Consider the following 14812-nt stretch of genomic DNA (forward strand, 5'->3'; position numbering starts at 1 on the left):
TGGAAGGAGATGATTTTCACTTGCTGGTTCATAGCTTATAATAAATCCACAAGGAAAGTTAAAATGTAGACCTAGTCAGCAGACTTCGCTCTGTCATTTCCCTTTAAAAAGTCCTTAAGTATAGAGCAGCGGGAGTATTTTAGCGCTGTGCTAATGAAATTTGAATATCTGGGCATTTCAGTGGCAGCTTTATAAACGGGCAGAAGGAGGGTATTTTAAGAGAAAGGTGATGAGATGTGTCTGCCTCCTAAAACCAATGGAAGAGCTAATGGCAATTACGTGTTACATAAAATGTGGGCATTCCTGGAGAGCTCTTCAAAGCCCATGGAAGGACGCAGCGGGAGAGGAGTCCTTCCTCCATGACTGTCGCCCCGCTCCCCCTCTCCCTCCGCTCCAGTGGGGTCCCAGAGACTACTGGAGAGCCGAAGAAATCATGATCCTCAGTCCCACACTCTCTCTACCACGCAGCATGTCACATAAAATCTAGATTTTATAAATCTGGGTGACTCTATAAATCAACTCGCAATAATTGAGAACTTGCCTTCTGTCCCATGGCTGTTTGATGACTTTTTGGACCTGGTTCCTGCTAAGGGGCCTATTTAATTTAAAGCTTTGTAAAGGGCTCTGACTTTTCATTTTCCCACTTCGCACAAGTATTTACTTTTCCCGGCCACGTTGGCCAGTCACATGCCCCGTTCAGCCTGCTCAACGCACAGTTGAGAACCTGAGCCCAGGGATGACGGTCCCCACCTCCCTGGAGCTCCCAGCTCTGGCCTGCGGCCACGTACTCACCCACAGGGAGAGTTTTCAGCTGACACAGGGCTGCGGACCTCTCTGGAACCCACAGCCATGGGCAGGTAGGAAGTTCTCCAGCCCCTCCGTCCATCTGAGCATCCGGTTCCTTGTTTGTGAGAAGGGGCTGGTCCACCTCCTTGTTGCCCTGGGCTGAACCGAGGTTGGGTGAGGTCTGTAGGAAGCACTTGCTGAATTCCTGATTGTGATTTTAGAACCAAGCCCGCTGGAGACAAAAGCACCCTGACCAAGAAAATGACTAAGGATGGAGCGATTGGAGAGCTCAGGAGATGTATCCAGCAGCAGGACCCAGCATTCCGGAAAATATTTCTTGAATTCAGCAAGAAACCTGACGGCAAAGTTAATGCGCAAGACTTCAAGAAGGTAGGAGAACGGGGTTCTCTGTGTTTCTGAGTTTCCTTTCGTTGCGGGAGACGTTCTGTTGTTTCGTTACACTACCGGCCTCTAACGCGCAGGCATGACATTTGCTGTGAGGGTTCATTCCCTTACCGGCAAGCACACCCATTCCTAGGCATCGTTCAACAACGTAAAAGGATTCTTTTGGCCAAAAATATCTTTGGCAACTCCCCTCAGAGGATACATATGGACGTGGCCAGTTTTTTGGTATTTAAACTTTCGAAACAAAGCGATCACCGAAGTGGTGTTTGGTTGGCTGCAGGGTGCGCGTCCTGGGGCGGAATGGGCCCTTCCCTGCCAGCGAGGAGGTCGGTGACGCTGTGGTCACAGAGCCGGGGTCTGTTCCTCGAGAACATGAAAAAACAATCTGGCAATAAAAACGGGGAAGTTCAGCGTGCTGATTTGCATGCGCTTATGGGAGCCGGAAGGTTCTGCCAGAAAGGACTCAGCTTGAAGGGTTCTGCATAGACTCCTCAGGAATTAATTTCAATGATTGCCTAAAATTCCTCATACGACCCCTCCAGCTAATCATCTTCGGCTATTTTTAAGAAAAGCATTGCAGTTAATATGTAGCAGTGTCTGTGTGGACAAATTTAGAAGAAGGCAATGAAATATATTTCCAAGAAGAGAATAATTGTATTACAAGCTTACTATTTTTTCTCGCGCCTGCCGCCATGCCAGGCGCTGTAATAGGCTCTGTTCTTATTTTCTCTCCGAGCTGGCAGCATCGCTGAGGCTGGATAGAGGAGGGGGCGGGACTGGCCAGACCTGCCCCCCACCCCCGCCTACCCCAGACTGGATGATGTGCAGACATGAGGCATGATGAGGGGACAGATTCAAGAGACATTTGGGAAGAAAGGGTGGTGGGTAAGAAAGAGGCACGTGGGTAAAGAGTGGCTCCTAATCTCTGGTTTGGGGGGACCGGGGGGCTGACAATGAGACATCGGTAACTGGTGAGCGGGGTGGATGGTGGTCGGTGGGCGTGAATCGCCCGATGCTCCCAGGGCACCTTGTCCTAGACTCGTTGGTCCCCAAGTCCCCTGGCACAGTCCTGACCCCTCATGCCCCACAGTATTGAATGACCGTAGTGCTCAGTGCTCTCGATTATCCACCAGGCTGCCGCTGAATTTTCAGAGGGACCGTGCGTACCTTAGAGAAGGGCAGTGGGTGGCCGCAGAGCGGGGACCCCGGCCCTGACCGCAGGCTCCCGGCACCGCTCTTCCCCTGCTCACACGAGGAGGCCAGGAAGCCCAGTGGTCAGCTCTTCTATCCTAGGGCCTCTGCGCCATCGCGAAGCCAGTGCCCCCCTTGTGGGCATCTCCGGTTCGCATCCCAGAGCACCCTGCTGAGACCGTGGTCTCTGTCCCCTGCCTGCCTGCTGGACATCCGCACGCAGGTGTCCAGAGATGCCGGCGTTCCCACCAACGGCACCCTCTTCCCAGTTGCTGGGGGCTCCAGTCTGGGGGCTTCCCTGAGTCTCCTCTTTCCTTCACACCCACACCCGGTGTATCGATAGAGCCAATGGGCTTTGGGTGTTCTAGGCCCAGCGGCCAGAGCCACGTGCCAGCAGGTCCGTCAGGAGGGGCCACTCCTGCTCAGACCCCCCCCCCGTGGCCCCCTCCTCGCCCGAACACAAACCTGAGTCCTGGCGGGGCCTCGAGGGTCCTGCAATGCCCAGCCCCGAGGTGCCTCTTTGACTTCCACTCGCACCCCCTCCCCCTGCTCACCTCGCTCCGGCCACGCTAGCCTCCTGCTCTTCCGCAGACGGCTCGGCCTTGGCAGTAGCTGTCCCCTCCACCTGGAGGGCGTCCCTCTGATAGCTGCGTGACTGTCCCCCTCACCTCCTCCAAGCCTTCGTCCCCCCGAGGCGGCGCTGACATTCCTGCTCTCCGACCCTGAGCCCCGTTACCCCATTTTCCTTCTCCGGTGTTACCACCTGCCGCCGCGCAGACTGGGCTTAGGATCCTTTCATTCTTCGCTTCGCTCTGCTGTTTGCTCGATTTCCTCCATTAAAACATGCTCTAAAGGTGGACAATGTTATGTCTTTTGGACAGTGATGCGTCCCAGATGCTTGGCATGAAGCAGGGCCCAGCATTTACTGAGTGAGCGGATGAGCTTAAAGACTAACTAGAGCCCCCAGGGGAACCCAGGACGGCGGCCACTTGGGGACTGAGGGAGGCGGGTGTTTCAGAAGCCCACCGGGCTTCCTAGGCGTGAGGCTGGCTCCCACACCGCCCATGGCGAGGCCCAAGCCCCCCAAGCCCTCCTCCGCCCCCTGAGTTTCCCTGCGTTCTTGCTGACCTTGAGGGGCACCCGCCACACTCTTGCTCTGCTGCTTGCTTCTGGCAGTGCCTGAGCGCCTGTCCTTCTCGCTCGCGGGTCTCCTGGCTTCCCCGAGAATTCCCTGCCTCCTGAAGATGCACCCCTGGCGAGGGGACAGGGAAGGGGAAACCACGAACAGACAGGCCCAATGTGCAGGGAGGAACGTTGGCGGGTGTTTTAACGACCAATTCGCTGGGAACCCAATCAGGCAAACTATCGGCTGATACCCCCTGGTGACTTGTGGGGTTTAACCTTTGGGAAGCATCCTGTTGTTGACCAACGTTGTAGCCCAAAAATCAACCACCACAGGGTGATTTTAAACAGTCCACTAGGGACCTAGGTCTGAACTTCAAAAGCTGGTAACTTCAAAGCATTATGTAAATATAAACTTCACAGTTTGTTGAAGAGCTTGTTTCCCCCACCAGTGAGGTCAGAGCTGGAGAAATCATGGTCGCACACCGCAGAGAGAAACTGGAATTTAGATTAGACCCAGTGCAGGGCATCTGGGCATTAAAGGTTTGGGAATGTGGAACCTTCCGAAGGAAGCCTTTGGAATCGACTCCTCTGAGAAAGATTAATGACACTAATAAGGGTGTAATTGTAGTAACAGCAGTCATGACAGTTGCAGTGACAGTGACGGCTGTCCCTGGAACAGTGGCAGTGCTGGGCATGGTCATTTCTACAGCCACGGTGATCCAGCACCTCCGGTGCGCCTGCATTCTGGAAGTTGCTTCACATATAGTATTTTTGTTTGTTTGTTTTTTATTTATTTTTCTCATATAGTTTATTGTCAAGTTGATTTCCGTATAACACCCAGTGCTCTTCCCCACAGTGCCCTCCTCCATGACCATCACCCTCTTCCCCTTTCCCCCTCCTCCTTCAGCCCTCAGTTCGTTTTCTGTATTCAAGAGTCTCATGATTTGCCTCCCTCCCTCTCCCTGACTCTTTCTCCCCCTTCTGCTCCCCCATGGTCCCCTGTCAGTATTTCTAATCCTCACGGCAGCCCCGTGGGGCACACATTACACTGGGCCCGTTCACAAGTCAGGGGGCCAAGCTCAGGCGTTAGGACAGTGGCTCAGCATTGTTCCGCTGGTAAGCCGTCCAGGCACCTGGATGGGAAACCACGTTGGTCTCTGTCAACCTCAGCCCCCTGCTGGGTGGGAGATGGGTTTGCTGGGTATACTGTGGGTTTGCTGGGTTGTATCTGGCCTCAGAATTTTGTAAGAAGAACATTAATTTTAATAACAGTGTTCTTGGGGCGCCCGGGTGGCTCAGTCAGTTGAGCGTCTGACTTCAGCTCAGGTTATGATCTCACAGTTCATGGGCTCAAGCCCCACATCGGGCTCTGTGCTGGCAGCTCAGAGCCTGGAGCCTGCTTCTGATTCTGTGTCTCCCTCTCTCTCTGACCCTCACCTGCTCATGATCGGTCTCTCGATGTCTTTCAAAAATAAATAAATGTTAAAAAAATGTTTTTTAAAAACAGTGTTCTTTACGTCTTCCTGTCATTTTGTTCATGGATATGCGATGTTCTTACCCTCCTTTTCCCCCAAATCTGAACCACACCAATTAGTTTGGTGCTGTGGTTGCCATTTCATCCCAGGGGAATTGGGGGTGAGACTCTCCGTCACGCGCACCTGCCTGCCCGGTCCGCATGCAGGCGGTTGTTCTCATTTGAACGGAGGCAGTGCTCAGTCGTTTGCCCAGATACCTTGTCCTCCAGATGAGAAGTGCTCGTTATTTATTCCCACCAGCCACTGCCTCACCACTGGCGGGGGAGCAGAAGGTGGCCAGCCATACAGGCTCAACGAGGGAGAGGTGTACTAGAATCTCGGATGGGAACTTAGGGGTCACCAAACCCAGGGAGCCCCTGCGTTGGCATTGCTGCGAACACTGTTTCCGGTTTCACCACTGTGACAAGGAAGGTTCTGTGTACAGTATGATTTATTTGTTAATGGATAGCGTCCCCTCGGTTTTCTCTCTTTACTATAGAATTATCAGGGTTTCTGCAGAGTGAGGTGACCAGTGATGGCACAGAGTCAACAGCACTGGGGGTCTTAATGAGCTCGGTGCTTTCTGTGGTCAGGTGGGTCGTCTCCCTGGGGGGGGGGGGCGCCTGTTCTGTCTGGAACGCCGCTAGACCCGGTCCGGGCACGTCGCATCCGACATTGAGCCAAGTCTCACAGCAAGCCTGAAGACATCTCGTCTCCCAGGAACTGTCCTGTCCCCCATCATTGCTTTCTCTGGTTGTGTGCCGCACGGCCCGTGACTTTCGCACACTTCGTAACACCTCGTTTTGTTTAGATGACAAGTTAAGAGCCGGCGGCATTGGTGCAGGAAGGCTGGCGTTGAACTTCAGGGTGATCTAGAACCTTTATATTCCTTCTGTAGATGCTTTTCCTCTCGCCCTCTCCTTCCATGCTGACCTGGCAGAAAACCCCCAAACCGCGGCCTATGTAAGAGAGGTGGTTGCTTTCCTATCTCATAACCCAGGTCACGTCTGGCTTTCTCTCTTTCACCCTCCCGCCCATGCATGGCAACACAGCTGCCTGAGCCCGGCCATCACACACACCTTCCAGCCACACAGAAGGGCTGGTGAAGGCAAAAGGCTTGAGCCAGGTAAGTCTTTTTTTTTTTTTTTTTTCAGGCACCCTTCTGGAAGCTTCTCTCAGCAGCTTCATCTTATGGACCAGGCTGTGTTATACAGAGGATTTATAGGGGGACATACGTGATTTTTTTGCTGGGTACATAACTACCGTCAGAAACACAAGGTTCTGTTCCTAAGGGAGAAGCAGATACACGTCAGGCAGGGGGACGTAATGGTCTCTGCTGTCCTTTCTCTCAGGAAGCACTTTGAGGGTGTCTGCTACACTTGGTACGGGACTGAACCACGTGGGGACGTGGAGAAGGCAGAGGTTTCGTTGCTTGGGGCCAGTGACCCATGGGGACATAAAAGGACAAACCAGAGACACGTAGGTCGAGATTAGTCTCACTGCATAATCAGACTGGCCGAGCTGCTCCATCCGTCAGGAATCTGAGCGCAGCTTTACGACGACAGTTCCCTATAATTGGCTGTTCCTGATGGGAAGTTGTTATTCCTCGTCCGCAGTAAATACACTGTACACTGTTCACTGTTCTCCTCGGTCCCCTCGCCGGCATCGCGGCGGAGGCCTCTGGAGACAGACACAGGGCTGCAGAGCTCATCAGCGAGCCCGCAGAGCCCCTGAGACCCGCGCTAGCAGAGTGAGAGTCTAACAGCCGCCCCCCCCCCGGGCCCCAGATCCGCGGTGCCCACGGCTCCTTGCTTCTCACCTGCCTTCCTTGGGAGGAGGGGCGCCTTCCTTCCTCCTCCCAGCAGGGCCCCCCCAAACCCTATGGGGCTGGTCAGACTCCCGTGTCCAGGAACTGGCCCCTTCCCCCCGTCCCAGACCATCACTACATAACCACACAGACTTTCCCGCTGGGGGGTCCGGGACCTGCATATAAACTAAGCTCCACAAACACCAGCAAGCCTCTCAAAGGCCTCGGATGTGGGTGAGCAAATTAAATGAGGGTGGTCACTCCAGAAGTTGGCTTTTTTTTAAAGCTGAGTATTAACTCTCTTCCTTCATCTGGTTTTAAACCTTCCATCGGGAGCACACAACTCCGGTCAACAAAACAGACGTTTGAAACCTCTTGATCGTATATTATGGCCAGTTTCGCAAGGGAAAAAAACAAAAATAAGGGAACAGTAACGGACAAACACGGAACGAATTCTTGCCGTTTTCGACAACATGCGTGTACCCCGACAGCATTATGCTCCGTGAAGTAAGTCGGACAAAGGCAAATACCATATGATTTCACTCACACGTGGAATCTAAAAAACAAACCTAGTGAGCAAACGAAAGAAAGGAAGAGACTCATCGACACGGGAAAGTGTTGGTTTCCAGAGGTGGGAGGGCCTGGTGACCTAGGTGGAGGGGATTTCGAGCTCCAGGCGTCCAGCCCTAAAATACAGAAGTCGTGGGGACGTAGCGTGCCGCACAGGGAATGGAATACTGTCCACGATGTTGCGATAACTTCCTATGGTGACAGGTGGTAACTAAACACACTGCGGGCACCCTTTCGTAATGTATAAGAACATCGAATCGCTCTGACATTTACCCAAAACTAACAGGAGGTTGCATGTCGATCAATACTTCAGTTTAAACATTTTTACAACAGGGCAAACTGAAACTTTGATAGCAAGAGACACAGATAGACCCACACGGAGTCAGAGACCCTGAGAGCAGATCTTTATGGGGTCATCTCCCCACATTTGCCCTTTTAAGGGTTTTGCTGCTACAGGCTTTTGAGATCACATTACAGTTTGACTTGTTGGGGGTTCAGAGAGGCGGTCTCCATGCTCCGTCTGTGGCCCAGTCAGCGTCAGGCTTTCTGTCTTCGTTGGGGGAGGGGCACTCAGGACTCCGGTAAGAAAGCGCCTGAGGAGGAGCAGAGGAAGTGCTGTGCTCCTGAGGACCGGTGGCAGGGGCAGGAGGGGGCGACCTGGTTCTTTAGCTCTGTTCCCAACAGCTTCCCGGCGGCGCTCCTGCTATAAGGTCATGCAAGGTGACCGGCTCGCATGCGCACTTTTGCCGCACCACGCCTGGCACGCCTTCCTCAGAAGTCTGTGTGTCTCCATCCTCTGGCAGTAACGCCCTGCCAGAGGCCAAAGCTGGATTCGCTCCGCATCTGGCTGTGCCCAAATTGGCCGAATCTTCCAGAGCAGGAGCCGTTGCAATAGACCACGCTTCCCAGGCTTCGATTTTGCCTTGTGGTCTCATGGCCTGTCTCCCTGGAGGGCCTTGGTCCCCGAAGTGCCGCAGTGCGGAGGCTTGTGTGCAGGTCCAGAGGTGGGTGCTAGTCTGGAAAGGGAACCCAGTCAGGGTGCCTGGTTTTGCCGCTCCAGCGCCACCAACGTTGCGGAAGCTCTGCCGAGGGGCCCCCTTCTTGGCCGGACCCATGTCCTCCCTCCGTGCCCCTCCCAGAGTCAGCAGGTCTCCCCAGGGAAGCGGCCCTCACACAGCGGGGCTCACCTCTGAAGGGTCCTTCTCGCCTTGGGATTTCAGTCCCCTCAGACCTCGTGGCCTCCTTGGCTCTCCGGTGCCCTGTGTTACCTTGTAGTTGCTCGGGTGCTTCTAGCTGTTTTCATCAGCAATGTTAGCCCATGAGGAATTACTCCATCCTGCCGGGAAGCAGGTGCAGTCTGTCCGTTTTATTAGTCTTTCCAAAGTAACAACCTCGTATTGTTATTCCTTCCTTTTATGTTTGTTTTATATTTGTTTATTTCTGCTGTTAGGTCAATGGTTTTTTTTCTTCCTTCTACTTTATTGGGATAATTTGCTTTTCTTTTCCTCGCTTCTTGAGATACAGTATAAAGTCATTGCTTTTTAGCCTTTATTTCTCTCGTGTATGAATTGTTGGCTATACATTGCCCTCTAGGTACAGGCTTCGCTACATCCACAAGTTTGGGCATATCTATGACTATATGTTATAGTTTCCCTTGTGATTTCTTCTTTCAACGGTTTATTTAAAAAGTGTATTTTTTTTCTATTTGACCCAGCTGTCTCATAGAGCTTCTTGACTTTTTTTTAAAGAACATTCAGCTATTTCTATTAGTCCATTTCCCCCTCTGTTAGCTTATTGGTGAGAACATTCTCCTGCCATTCATATAGAGGCATCCTTGTCTTACAGTTTGTGGTTAAATATAGATGATTATGTCTACCACTTCCCTAACAGAGCTGGATTTTAAAATGCTTTAATATCAGGGCGCCTGGGTGGCTCAGTCAGTTAAGCATCCGGCTCTTGGTTTTGGCTCAGGTCATGATCTCATGGCTTCATGGGTTCAATCCCTGCACCTAGCTCTGCATTGGCAGTGCAGAGCCTGCTTGGGATTCTCTCCCTCTCTCCCTGCCCCTCCTCCATCGTGAAGTCTCTGTCTCTCTCAAAATAAATAAATAAATAAACTGAAAAAAAATGCTTTAGTTTCAGTTACCCTTATCTTTTGTGAGTTATTGTTGTCACGCATTTAAATTTTACATGTAAGTTAAAGTCTGCAAGATATTCTTATTATTATTATCATCATTATTATTATTATTATAAATAAGCTGTCATATGTATCTACATGTCTAGTCTTTTTTTTTTTAACATTTTTATTTATTTTTGAGAAAGAGAGACAGAGTGAGCAGGGAAGGGGCAGATAGAGAAGGAGACATAGAACCCAAAGCAGGCTCCGGGCTCCGAGCTGTCAGCACAGAGCCCAACATGGGGCTCGAACTCACAGACCATGAGATCACGACCTGAGCTGAAGTCTGACTGAGCCCCCCACATGCCGCATCTACGTGCCTAGTCTTGCTCTTACATTTCTGTGCTTGCGCCTGCACTCATTTTTATTCTGCCTAAAGACTTCCTTATGTCCTCCTGCTGATGTGAGCGTGCGGCAGCCAACTCTGAGTTTCCATGGTTTGCTCCATTTTCCTTAGTTGTTACCTCCGGTCCTTCTTCTGGTCCAGGACGCCCTCCAGGACCCCACATTACAGTTCATTGTCACGTCTCCTTAGCTCCTCTTGGCTGTAACAGTTTCTTTCTCAGACTTACCTTGTTTTTGAAAACCTTGTCAGCCAGATATTTTGAGAACGTCACTCTATTGGGATTGGTGTCATATTTCTCTCCCGATTAAAGCAGGGTGATGTTTTTGAAAGGAAGTACCCTCTGATAGCATCCTATCAGGGGACATGCCATCAGCATGACTGATCACTGTTGATATTGACCTTGGTCACCTGACTGGGGCATCTCTCAGCCTTCTCCACTGTAAACTTACTCTTTTTTCCTTCCCCTTCCATACTGCACTCTTGGGGGAAAAGTCACTATGCGCAGCCCACAGTGAGAGTGGGGAATTATTACGCTGCATATCTTCAAGGGCAAATTATCTATATAAATTATTTGGAATTCATCTGCATGGGAGATTTGTATCTTCTGTCTCGTGTATTAATTTATTCATTTATTTATATCAGTATGGATTAATGCTTCATTATCCACTGAATGTCTGTATGATCCTCATAGGGTTTCCTTTTCTGCTCCTGTACTGACAATTTCTTAATCTTTTCTTTGTTTCTCGAATAATTTAGCTGGAAGTTTATTGTTTATTGATTGATAATTTTTATAAAACAAGCTGTATTTTCACTGATTTTCTCTATTTGTCTATATTCTATTTCATTCATTTCTACACATATCTCTCATCTCTTTTTTTATACTTACTTTACTTATTTTTACTTCCTTTGGATTTAATTTCCCTGACACAGAAGGGGATTTTTTTTCTTGGAAAGTTCACCTTGAGAACCTGGTAGCATTTCTGGTGGTAAAATCCATGAAACTGTGCCCCCCAACAAAGATTGGACCGCCCAGGAGTTTCCCAGTCTCAAGCTATTGCTCATTTAGTCTGAAGCAGGTTGTCAAAATTACCACACAAGTGTTTTTACCAGTTTGTGGCTACAGTGGCTTCCGCTCCGGGTTAGCTGATCTTGGATGGATTGTGTATGTTCACCTGTTTCTCCAGATATCAGATTTCTCTGATGGCTCTAAGAAAAGTTACTGGTTCAGTATGTTCAACCTTTTTCCTGCTGTAACAATGGAAATGATGACTTCCAAACTCTTCACATGTTAAACGTGGAAGCAGAAGTCCACTCTTACTTTTTAAAGATATTTTAGCTGGGGATAATAGCATTTGAGGTCGGCAATTACTTTCGCCTGGCATGTTTAAAATATCCTTCCACTGTCTCCTGCCTTCTATCAGTTGTGTTGATAAATAAACCATCAGTGTTACTGCTGCACATTTGAATGCAATGTGTCTTTTTCTTTCTCTAGCAGTTTTTAGGATTTTTCTTTTGGTCTTTGGGCTTTAGCAGTTTTCTAGATGTGTCAAGGTGTTACTTTCATTGAATGAACTCTGCTGGAGTTTACAAGTCTTCTTGAATCTGTAGGTGGTTGTGTTTAATAAATAAATTGTGGAAAATGCCCAGCCATTATTTCTTTTCCTTCTACTTATGCCGGTTTTCTCTGTTCTTCTTAGACTCCACTTATGGTTGTTAGACCTTCACAATATCTCACTTGTATCTCACTGTTTTATGCATTTTCTGCTATTTTTCTTTTGGGACTTCAGTCCCAGAATTTTCCAGTTCATTGATCCTGTGTTCTACTTTCTCTAATCTGCGGTTAATTTTATTCATATGGTTCTTAATTTTGGTATTTTTTTCAGTTGTGAGATTTCCATTTGGTTATTTTTAATATATTCCATATTTGTGTCTTTTCTTCTGCTGTCTCAACATATGCCTGTATTTTCTTGAACATATTATAGCTATTTAAAGATCTTTTTGGGGGCACCTGGGTGACTCAGTCAGTTGGGTGGCTGACTTCAGCTCGGGTCATGATCTCATAGCTTATGAGTTCAAGCAAGTCCCAGGTCTGGCTCTGTGCTGACAGCCTGCTTCAGATTCTGTGTCTCCCTCTCTCTCTGCCCCTCCCCTGCTCACTCTCTCTCTCTCTCTCTCTCAAAAATAAACATTTTTAAAAACTAAAAAAACAAAGATCCTTTTCTTTTCCCCCTGCTAACTCAGTATCTGGGTCACCTATGGATCTTTTTCTATTGTCTTCCCCCGCCCCTTGACTTTGGGTCCCACGGCTCTGTCTCTGAGCGCACCAGACGGATTTTTATTAAATGTCAGATGTTGTGTGAAGAAAATTCAGAGGCTCTAGACAGTGGTACCATTTCCCTTGTGAGGCAGATAGAGTGGAAACTGATAACCTTAATCTAGTTAAGGACTGAGCTGATTTGAAGACTGGATCTAAGGCTCCATTTGATTTTTTTAAAAAACTCCTATTCCTAGGGTATAGCCTCCAAAGTTTGTAACTCAGAATCTGGGTTATTCTCTGAGCCTTTGCTCCTGAGAAATCCTGACCTTTAACTTTTGTCTGTCAGGACCACAAGGTGACAAAAGTTTAAAAAAATCCCATCTGCCTTTCAGAAGCTTTCTACCTTGACACTTAGCGTTCTGCCCCACATTCCTTCTGAACTCAGCCCACGTCTTGAGGGGAAGCCGGCAGTGTTGGGCTCAGCCCTCCTTCCCCTTCGCACGAGGAATCTACTCAAGTCTCTGGTTTTGGGATCAGGCCCCATGAGCTCATCACAAGTCCTGTTGGCCTCTTCAGGTCCCCGGGTCCCCAGTGCCACCCAGCCCTGGGCCTCTTGCCCTGCTCCCAGAACGCATGGGTGAGGGGCCCCCTCCCCTCAGACTGTTGGCCCTTGGAGGCCTGGTTGCCTCTGCAGCTCCCTGTACTACAAAGAGATGTTTTGCGGTATTTTATCTGGCTTTTCTGTTTGTTCTCAGTGGAAATATAGACCTTCTACAACGTGCCCCCACACCCTGGACAGCAACCATTCCCTTTCTGATGGGCATTCACTTCTTTTTTCTTTTCTAAAGTCTCTTTAAACTATCTTTCTTTATGTGTCTCTAATACTGATGTTTTTATTTCTGTGGAATGGATTTCCAGGAATAGGATTACGTAGTCAAATATTACACACACACACAACACACGTTGTCTGCATTCTAAAGCCACACTATAGCATTTCCTACTTTTTTTTTTCCAAAATTTACTTTTGAAAGACAGAGAGAGAGTGTGAGCAGGGGAGGGTCAGAGAGAGAGGGAGACACACAATCTGAAGCAGCCTCCAGGCTCTCGGCTAGCCATCAGCACAGAGCCCGACGTTGGGGCTCAAACCCACGAACCATGAGATCATGACCTGAACTGAAGCCGGACGCTTAACTGACTAAGCCACTCAGGTGCCCCTAGCATTTTTTATTTCTAAGAGCTATGTATGAGAGTACATTTTTCTACAGCCCCTGTTAGCAATAGGCACTATAGCTCTTTAAAATTTTTGCTAGTCTGATAGTTTTAAAGTAATAGCTCGGTTTAACTTTCATTTGTATTTATTTCCCTGACTACTAGTAAATGTGTGATTTTCTTGATATTAGGATTTGTTCTCCTGTGAGTTGCCTATTTACATCCTTTGCCCTCTTATCAATGTTTGAGAGTGTTTATTATAGATATCATTATTTATCCTGTGTTCATAAGATGCTTTGAATTCTCAGTTTGCCCCCATTCTCTGGATTCTCACCCCTGAGACTCTCTTTGCTGCAAGGCTCTCTCTCTCTCTCTTTAAAGTTTACTTATTTATTTAGAGAGAGAGAGAGAGAGAGTACAAGTAGGGAAGGGGCAGAGATAGAATCCCAAGGAGGTTCCACAATGTCAGTGCAGAGCCCGACAGAATTGAACCCGCAAACTGTGAGATCATGGCCTGAGCTGAGCTCAGGGTCAGACACTTAACTGACTGAACCCCCCAGGCGCCTCTGTATCTCCCTTAATTAGACCCCAGCCTCTGCCTTCGCATTTGACTTTCGCATTTGACCAGTTCCAGCCGCTTCCCTCCGAGGGCACCGCTGGCTGGCACCGCATCTCTGTCCCTGAATCGTGGGCTCAGCAAGGCCACTCACCTGTGCCTTCTCCGTTCTCCATCCCCAGCATCTAACCCAGGGCCAGCCCCAAAGTGCTCAGCAGGTATTTTTTGAATGAACCCAGTCAGTTTTGAAAAGCATTATGGTATTGTGGTTTAAAAGGTAGACTCGGGAGCCAGGCTGCCTGAGCTGAATCACAGCTGTCATTTAACGCATGTATGACCCGGGCACCGGGGCAGCTCTGTCACTTAAGCATCTGACTCTTGATTTTGGCTCAGGTCATGATCTCCCAGTTCATGAGATCAAGAGCCAAGTCGGGCCCCCTGCTGACAGTGCAGAGCCTGCTTGGGACTCTCTCTCTCCCTTTCTCTGCCCCTTCCCCCTCTCCCCATAAATATTTATTTATTTTCAATTTAAAATGGAAAGTTCTTTCTAAAAACACCTGTGTGATCTTGAGCAAGATTTTTTCTTTTAATGTTTTATTTATTTTTGAGAGAGAGAGAGACAGCATGAGCAGGGGAGGGGCAGAGAGAGTGGGAGACAGAGAATCCGAAGCAGCTCCAGGCTCTGAGCTGTCAGCACAGAGCCCAACGAGGGGCTCGAACCCACGAACCATGAGATCATGACCTGAGCCGAAGTCAGACGCCTAACCGACTGAGCCACCCAGGTGCCCCTGAGCAAACCTCTTTATGCTTCAGTTTCCTTACCCCTAAGATGGAAATCATAGGCATAGCTCCATCATAGGATTGTTATTA

At 49.1% G+C, this 14812-nt stretch overlaps 1 protein-coding gene across 1 annotated transcript in view; it reads left to right on the forward strand.

Moving 5' to 3' along the window:
* Positions 1-14812, forward strand: part of EFCAB6 (EF-hand calcium binding domain 6) — a 223589-nt gene that overhangs the window by 124190 nt on the left and 84587 nt on the right. Inside the window, exon 17 of the mRNA XM_029954101.1 lies at positions 1008-1176. Within this exon, the coding sequence (XP_029809961.1) occupies positions 1008-1176 (169 nt within the window). The remainder of the gene's footprint in view (positions 1-1007; positions 1177-14812) is intronic.

This window comes from Suricata suricatta, chromosome 10, assembly GCF_006229205.1.
Source record: "Suricata suricatta isolate VVHF042 chromosome 10, meerkat_22Aug2017_6uvM2_HiC, whole genome shotgun sequence".
In the NCBI taxonomy this organism is placed as follows: Eukaryota; Metazoa; Chordata; class Mammalia; order Carnivora; family Herpestidae; genus Suricata; species Suricata suricatta.